The following is a 9,453-nucleotide window of genomic DNA, read 5'->3' as shown; positions in this document are numbered from 1 at the left end:
ACTTAGATATATAACAAACTAGCAATCCTAGATTCATATATTTCAATATTAAAAACATTTAAATTTTAATTTACCTTGAACAAATCTGACACAATGATTGAAGAGAAACACTGGGCATATAGGTTAAGGCAGCATTGTAACACAACAAAAGGAATGTCAACACTTCAAACCTAAAGATAAACCAAAAGAATATTTACAAATCTTTAAAATTTTAAGTCAACCATAATTAAATTAAGCAGGCATTGGGGAGAGGTATGTTACAGAATAAACCTATACAAAATAATCACAACAATAATAATACAGAACTCCAAAAAGAAAAAAGACTTCCCAAGTAACAGTCACATGAAAATTATCTTAAAATTCGATGTTTCCAATGACATCTAAAGCAAAGTATAAGTGGCAAATCGGGACTATGTTTTTTCTCTTGTACAATGACTCTATTTTTAAAAAATTGTTATACACAACTCATTAAACATTATTTATAAGCCTACTGAAATAATGTTTTTAATCAGTGCGGTAGCAGTGTAGGTTATGTCTCTACAGCATACCTATTCTGTGCTGTCAGCATCTCCCTTTGGGGGTGAGGTCCACTGTATACAACTTTTGACAAACCATGCTGGGATAGTGCACTCTCAGTCAGAGCCATGGACCCAATGCTGGAAGGCTAAAAAAAGGAGATTTGAATAAAGAAATAAAAACCCTTCTGTTAAAAATGTGATACTTAGAATACATATACCACTAAGAATAATTGCCATGAAATCATATATCTTAAAAATATTCAGACTGTCTACTAAATTTTCTGCTTAAAGAATAACTAACAACTGCCCTAACCGATTTGGCTCAGTGGATAGAGCGTCAGCCTGCGGACTCAAGGGTCCCAGGTTTGATTCCGGTCAAGGGCATGTGCCTTGGTTGCGGGCACATCCCCAGTGGGGAGTGTGCAGGAGGCAGCTGATCGATGTTTCTAACTCTCTATCCTTCTCCCTTCCTCTCTGTAAAAAATCAATAAAATACATATTTTTTTTAAAAAAATAACTAACAACCAAACTACAAATAGGAATAATAGTTAAACTTCAAAAATTCTGCCAAGAAAATACATAATTGCTACCAAAAAAATAGACTAGTCTTATCCATTAGAAGAAGAGAAGAATATTTCAAAATGAATACTTTAGATTTCTTAAGAATCAGATTTTAGAGTTTAATGATTTTGAGTTCTTATTTCAAATTTGAAAACAGCAAATACTTCAGTCTTTTATACTTACAATACTAATAAATTGATCAAAAATTTTGTCTCAATAACCAGACCACAATTTATAGCAACTTCAAATCTTAGCAATAATAAGCATACTTTGATAAAATGTCACTTACTTCATGATATACAGATGGCTTGGATAAAGATGGAATCGTAAAACTCAATACTTTGCTATGTCCCTGTTTGTCAACTATTTCCTACAAAAGTAAAAGAAAGTATATTAAAATATTTGTGTTTTGCACATAAATTTAAAAGTTAAATTTAAATTGTTATTCTAAAGTATGACCTGAGAAGAATTTTAAAGTCAACTGAAATCTTAAATTATGATAATCCATCATAAACTATTCAGAAATACTTGGAGTTAACCTTCCACTTTTGAAATATAGTAATATAATACTCTGGTTTCTCTTCGGATCGCATAAATCTTTCTCCTTTTAAAATATAAGTAACATAAAAAATTATATATAAGTAACAATTTTAAGGGTGGCTGACATATAAATATAGTCTTAATAGTCATTATTTTTTTCATGTAAAAAGTTACATTTTCTAAATCAATTGACACAGTTATGAAATATGTCAAAAAAAAGTTCTTACTTTTTTCCATTTTAAAAAGTAGAAACCTTAAGTATCTAGAATGTCATACTAATTAATATAAAAACACTATTAGTAATTCAAACTATATGTTAAATCAATGTTATAAACTCTGGAGACAGTCCAAATTTTACAGAACTATTAGTGGTAGATGTTAGACTAAATTTTTTCTCCGAAGCTTTTTGTGAAGGTCACAAACAATTTATAGACAATGAGTTTTAGGTTTAAAAACTTTTAAATTCAATAATGATATTTTCAGATATGTCTACAAAAGAAATGGTCTTATTTTCAGTCTTCAGTCAATCCCAAAAGAGTTATTTACATAACTAGAGGCCCGGTGCACAATATTCGTGCACAGGTAGGGTCCCTAGGCCTGGTGGTCAGCGTACGTCATAGCAAGTGATTGAACTCCTGATCGAACTCCCGCAGGGACACTTTGCATATTAGCCTTTTATATATATATATACATATACATACACATACACACACATACATACATATATATACATACATATACACACACACACATTAATTTATCTAAACAGTTGTGTACCTTATGCCCATATAGACCTCAACCTCATAAAGTTATGTTTGGAAGAATGAGCTGAATCATTTGTTGTACAAAAAAACAAATATTAGCTTTACAAACATGAAAAGTAGTTGCTACTTGCTTTTGCTGAAAATGTTATGCATTTTGTTAACCACATTAAATACAAACCAAATTGTAAACCCCTAGAAGAAGAGCTTCAATGCATCCACTGCTGTGCACATTTCTGCTGGCTGAGACGGCAAGGTAGCACCAAATCAGTTCTGGAAGAAACTGCAGTGTAAATCGAAGTAACTGTTCCTCTCCACTGCGATAGAATTCAAAGAGCTGGTGACAGACAGGTTCTAGCAACTAGAAGAGGGCAAAATGTTAATTCAAAGATTGGATTGTATTTGAAAGACACTGATAAGTTTTTCCTTGATTGTAACTGCTAAAATATATAAAAGTGTTTCCCTTTTTTTTTTGCGGGGGTGGGGACTACTCATTGCTAAACTATTTAGTAAAACTTTGAACTCTAGTGGAAGGCTAAAGCAAAGCAAGTGTATATAGAAGTACTTCATAAACTTTAAAATATTTCATAACTAAGGTAGCATTGTTAGTAAAACCATATCTTTTTAATTTCTTAAAATACCTAGGACATAAATAGTTTCTCCTTAATATCTTTAATACCCTTTCTTTCTAATTAAAAATAAAAATGCCAATATATAAATAATTGGCTACATAGTTACTGTTATCTCCTGAGTTTAGAATTAGGCAGCATTTGTCAATGACTGGTGTGTGAAATAGCTGAATAATTACAGAGCCCTTAGATCTACATCCCTATTGAAACCATGGTTAATTGCCACAGGATAATCTAAACATTGTGGTCATTTTGTTTTAAACATGATTTGGAAATTATCTATATAACCTTTCCTCTCCCACCACAACCTCTGTATAATAGACATTTTTAAAAACTGAAAGTCAAGATAAGAGACCCTTGTAGGTAAGTATTATTATAAAGCATATTCAGTGATCACACTGAGTCATAAACAAATATTTGAAGAGATTCAGAGTAGTCATTTTTCACACCATCAGGCTATAAATATAAGTCAAGTTACTAGACAGATTTTCTACTACCAATAATTATAATGAACAGAAACTAATGTCCTTTGGCCTGGCCTGCGGGATTGGGCCAAAAGCAGCTCTCAGATATCCACCAAGGGGCCCTGGATTGTGAGAGGGCGCAGGCCAGACTGAGGGACCCACCAGTGCACGATTAGGGCGGGGAGAGACACAGGAGTTTGGCCAGCTGGGGAGGGACCGCGGGAGGGCTCCAGGGCATGTCCAGCCCATTTTGCTCAGTCCCGATCAGCCGGACCCCAGCAGCAAGCTAACCTACCAGTCAGAGCATCCGTGCTCTGGTGGTCAATGCACATCATAGCAACTGGTTGACCGGTTGACGGTCTGCCCCCAGTGGTCAGTGCACATCATAGAGAGCAGTTGAGCAGCCTTAGCATATCATTAGCATATTATGCTTTGATTGGTTGAACGGACGACCGGTTGACCGGACACTTAGCATATTAGGCTTTTATTATATAGGATTAATTTCAGAGAAGAAGGGACAGGGAGAGAAAAATAGAAACACCAATGATGAGAGAGAATCATTGATTGGCTGCCTCCTGCAAGACTCTTACTGGGGATCGAGCTCCCAGCCTGGGCATGTGCCCTGACCAGGAATCAAAAAACTGTGTGTGACCTCCTGATTCATAGGTTGATGCTCAACCACTAAGCCAGGTCAGCTGGGCTATGTTGTCTTTTAAGAATATGGATTACAACATGGGAGAACATATTTGCCAATGTTATATCCAACAAGGTTTTAATCTCCAAAATTTGTAGGGAACTTATACAACTTAACAAAAGGAAGATAAACAATCCAATCAAAAAAATGAACAAAGGATCTAAATAGACACTTTTTTAAAAGAGGACATACAGAAGGCCAAGAGACATATAAAACATGCTCAAAGTCACTAATCATCTGAGAGATGCAAATCAAAACAACAATGAGGTACCATCTCACACCTGTCAGAATGGCTATTATCAACAAATCAACAAACGACAAGTGCTGGCAAGGATGTGGAGAAAAAGGAACCCTCGTGCACTGCTAGTGGGAATGTAGACTGGTGCAGCCACTGTGGAAAACTGTATAGAGTTTCTTCAAAAAATTAAAAATGGAACTCCCATTTGACCCAGTAATCTCACTTCTAGAAATATATCCCAAGAAATATAAACACCAATCAGAAAGGATATATGCACCCCTATGTTCACATCAGGACAATTTACAATAGCTAAGATTTGGAAATAGCCTAAGTGCCCATCAGCAGATGAGTGGATGAAAAAACTGTGGTACATCTACACAATGGAATACTACACTGCTGTAAAAAAGAAGGAACTCTTACCATTTGCAATAGCATGGATGCACCTGGGCAGCATTATGGTAAGCGAAATAAGCCAGTTGGAAAAAGATAAATATCACATGATCACATTCATTTGTGGTATATAATGAACAACATAAATTGATGAACAAAAATAGATCCAGACTATCCAACCTCAGAGGGAAGGCAGGGTGGGGGGGAGGGAGGGTAAGAGAGCAACCAAAGGACTTGTATGCATGCATATAAGCATAACCCATGGTCACAGACTGTAGGGGGATGAGGGCATATCCTGCGGGATGAGAACAGCTGGTGAGAGGTCAATGGGGGGAAAAGGAGACATACGTAATACTTTCAACAATAAAGAATTTTAAAAAAATACAGATTACACACTACCTTTACCACATTAATCAGGCAAAAACCATAAAACAAAATTATATGCAAAACCTCCTAAATCAGTGCTTCTAAATGTGTGGTCCGTGGACTGAAAACCATCAACAAACTGTTATCAGTCCCCAACAATATAAATACAGAAACTAAAAGGAAGAAACTTTTATCGCAACTTGATAATGCTCCAACATCTAAGTGGGTGATCAGCAGATTTATTCAGAGTATAGATTAGTTAGGGTTTATCAAATCTGCATGGGACCTCACATGTGATGTGAGTTGCATGTTCACCATGACCATTAGGTATACATATTCTGTGGCATATTAGAAAACTTTTAAAATCTGGTCTTTCATCACAGTTTGAGAAATAGTGCTATGAACGATTAGAGCTGTTTTCACTGTTAATTTGAATAAAAGAAATGCTATGAACCAAACTAGCCTATCAGAAATTTACCTTACAAACTCAATCCAAAGTAGCCTGGTTAAAACACAGTTCATCAGAAAAATAATTTTTAAGTCTTTTAAAATATTAAGCACAAAATGATAAATAAGATTTAACTTGCTTAAAAAATTATAAAGCAGCCCTAACTGGTTTGGCTCAGTGGATAGAGCACCGGCCTGCGGACTGAAGGGTCCCAGGTTCGATTCCGGTCAGGGGCATGTACCTTGGTTGTGGGCACATTCCCAGTTTGGGATGTGCAGGAGGCAGCTGATCGATGTTTCTCTCTCATCGATGTTTCTAACTCTCTATTCCTCTCCCTTCCTCTCTGTAAAAAATCAATAAAATACTAAAAAAAAATTATAAAGCACATAGCTATACTTACTCTACTTGGTGAAATAATTCTCAATTAAATATGGAAAACTTTAAAACAGTTTTTACCCAAACATTAAAAACTAAAACTCTTCAAGGAAACAACTTACACATACTATACAAATTAAGAAGCTTTGGGGAGGAGGGAGGGGCAAGCAAAATATGATTATTCTATTCAGTTATTCCAGTTAACATTTTTGTCACTATACTCCCTATTCTTTCCTTCAGCACTTAAAATTCATGATGCACTTTATAGCACACTCAGCAGAAGTTGAGTTATTCCAGATCCCCTCCAAAAGAGGTGAACTACTCAAATAACTAAAGACTCTAGTTTTGATAGTTTCATCCCAAAGGCACATAGGTCTATATAGGACTGAACTCCAAAGTATAAGTTATTTTAGCACTGAGTAATAATAATATTCATGGTATGCAGGGGTGGGCAAACTTTTTGACTCGAGGGCCACAATGGGTTCTTAAACTGGACCGGAGGGCCGGAACAAAAGCATGGATGGAGTGTTTGTGTGAACTAATATAAATTCAAAGTAAATATCATTACATAAAAGGTACAGTCTTTTATTTCAATAGTTTTATTCATTTCAAACGGGCCGGATCCGGCCCGCGGGCCATAGTTTGCCCACGGCTGTAATTAGAGCCTATCATGTCTTCTACCAAAATCAAGTACAAAAGAATCACATGCCTCATATTCCTCCCCTCTATTCCCCCTCTTTCCATTCTAACTGGCACAGCTCAGGTTCTCAACAGCTCCCTCCTTGGCTATTTTAATAGCTTCCTACTCTCTTGTTTTCAATTTTTCCATTCTCCAAATCTATCCTCCACATAGCCACTTTCTTAAAGGAATAATCTAATCAAGTCATCCCTTCAGTGCAAAAAAAGTCTATACTGTTTATGACAGATTTCAAGATCCACAATGGCTACAACCCAATCTCTTTCCAGCTTCAGTTCCTACCAGTCTTATCCTCTCTTAACTACTGCATTAGCCTATGTATTTGCTTTTTTTCTAACTGCCATGCCTTTTTATTGTCTACACTATTTCTAACCCTTTTCTATTTCTACTATGAATGGTGGGATTTATAAGCATCAGAATCTGGAATATAGATCATTTTATCACCTTCGAACTAAATTTGCTACCAAAAAGAAAGAAAAGGAGATGGAAGCAAGAGAAAAGAAAGAAGGACTGGGGAAAACACCAGCCGGTGCTTGCCTTTCCTTAAATGCCTTACATTTTTTCAGGCCTCTGTAAACTATCCCTACGGCTTGGAATGGTCTTTTATCTTGCACACCTAGCAAATTCAAGCATATCCAACTAGCATCAGTTAAGAATTGCCTTGGAAGTATGTATTTACTTACTTTCTACTCCTTCCTCTTTTGAGAGGAATGCTATTCATCTTTGAAAGATGCTACTTATCTTTGATTTTCTATTGCCTAGCATTGCAGCTGGCTCATAGTGAACACAAATATTTGCCAAAGGAGTAGATGAATGTAGTGACCCAGACTTTTCTAGGCTACCTCAAGCAAGATACAGAGAGAGAGATAAGGAGGAACATGTTCAGAAATGGCTTTTGGATTTTGGCAATAATTTTATTTCTTGGCCTGGGGGTGGGTACACTGGAGTTCATTTTATTATAAATGTTTTTTTACTCTGCCATTTTTGAACATAAAGTATTCTTCTCTTACCCCCTCTACCCCATTTCTCAAAGGCAATAATGTACACTATAGTTGTTTAAACACATATGTTTCTCACTCTTTTATATATATTTCAAAATAAAAATTTAAAAATCAATCAACTGTACTAATACAATCAATAGTTCTAATACAACAAAGTGTAAGAGTACTTACCTCACTTTGTGGCTCCTGGATAACTTTATAAAGAGATGAAACTAAAGAACTCTTATCTTTCAAATTTGTGGCATAATTTGGTAAAGATGCTTCTGGTAGTGTCTAAACAAAATAAAAAATACATTTTATTTTTATGAAATGTCCAGAATAGGCAAATCCATAGACAGAATGTAGACCAGTTGTTTTCAGAGATTGGGGGAGGGGAGAGTTGAGAGTGACTAACAGGCATAGAGCTTCTTTTTAGGGCAATGGACATGTCCTAGAATTAGATGCTAGTGTTAGTTGCACAGCATTATAAATATACTAAAAATCGCATTTTCACCTTAAGACAAAAAAAAAGTTATGTGAATTATTTCTCAACAAAATAATTGCAAAAATAAAACAAAAAATATCTTTAGTCCTCTTATCATCACCGGGGACGTAAATTAACATCAACACTTCATCTTTAATCACCGTGTATGGTAAAAAATGAGAATACAAACCATGTGTAAAGCCAGAGATACATTTTTCTGTAGCATCATATAAGTTAAAAATCTCATTAGCCATATTGATCCTGCTTTTTAATAAACATTGTATTAATAAACATTGTTGTATAAGGATTGAATGTTTCAAACCTGAAGCTACAGATCATTATCAAAGTAACTCTCCTGGGTTACATAGCGTGACTGTTAAATTAGGTAAGGCTGTTCTCCTTTATAAAATTGGGGAGAAATTTTAGACTCCTCAGGACTGCAAAAAAAGGTAGCCACACTACCAACAAACCAGTTTTCCTAATGACATTTAAAATGTACACAACTAATCACAGCTTTCCAGCATCACCCATTCAGAGAGCACACCATGACCATAGAGGAATGAGAAAAGATAAAACTCCAGGAGTAAGTCAAATGGTTTGGGATAAAAGTAGTAGGAAAACCTAAAAAGCAAAAACAGAACACTTCATAACAAAGGATAAAAACCTGTCCTCCTAGAAAATACCCCTTCCTTAACAACATGTCTGTCTCCCAAGTCATTACTTCCTTCAAGCAATCAACAAAAATCCAGCAGTAGATATAATCTATATATCTATATATATAAAAGGGTAAGTGAGTGACTGACCAACCAACCATCTGTCCGACCATCCAACTGACCAGACGGTACATATGACACACATCTTCTTCTATATATATAAAAGGCTAAGTGACCAACCACATGTCGGTCCAACTGCCCAACCACCCAGCCAGTACATATGACGCGCACTGGCAATCCTATCTAATAAAAGAGAAACATGGTAATTAGCATACGACCACTACTCTTCCTATTGGCTAATCAGGGCAATATGCAAATTAACTTCCAGCCAAGATGGCGGCCGGCAGCCAGGCAACTTAAAGCGAACATGAGGCTTGCTTGCTTCAGTGACTTAGGACTCCAACGTTCCACACCTGCCGCTGCCGGCCTCTGAGCTGCAACTCGAAGCAACTATGTTACAAATATAGAAGCTAAACAAAACCCCAGAAACCTGCTTTAGTCCGCTGGGCTTCAGCCAGCAGGATCGCAACATTGTAAGCAAACGCCAGAAACCTACTTTCAGCGGCAGAGGCCTCAGAGCTGGAGCCCAGCCTCA

At 36.2% G+C, this 9,453-nt stretch overlaps 1 protein-coding gene across 4 annotated transcripts in view; it reads right to left on the bottom strand.

Annotated features, from left to right (window-relative positions):
- The window catches only part of FAM126A (family with sequence similarity 126 member A), a 58,648-nt gene that overhangs the window by 22,855 nt on the left and 26,340 nt on the right, over positions 1 to 9,453 (bottom strand). For 3 of the 4 annotated variants that reach the window (XM_006779026.2, XM_006779027.2, XM_015558180.1), the window contains exons 3-7: positions 7,854 to 7,955; positions 2,562 to 2,741; positions 1,369 to 1,449; positions 549 to 664; positions 75 to 170 (exon numbers count right to left, since the gene is read on the bottom strand). In XM_006779026.2, coding sequence (XP_006779089.1) covers positions 75 to 170; positions 549 to 664; positions 1,369 to 1,449; positions 2,562 to 2,741; positions 7,854 to 7,955 — 575 coding nt within the window. The remainder of the gene's footprint in view (positions 1 to 74; positions 171 to 548; positions 665 to 1,368; positions 1,450 to 2,561; positions 2,742 to 7,853; positions 7,956 to 9,453) is intronic. The other variant, XM_015558181.1, reaches the window with a different exon arrangement.

This window comes from Myotis davidii, unplaced genomic scaffold (genome assembly GCF_000327345.1).
Source record: "Myotis davidii unplaced genomic scaffold, ASM32734v1 scaffold168, whole genome shotgun sequence".
Lineage (NCBI taxonomy): Eukaryota > Metazoa > Chordata > Mammalia > Chiroptera > Vespertilionidae > Myotis > Myotis davidii.
This window is presented reverse-complemented; position numbering and strand designations above follow the sequence as displayed.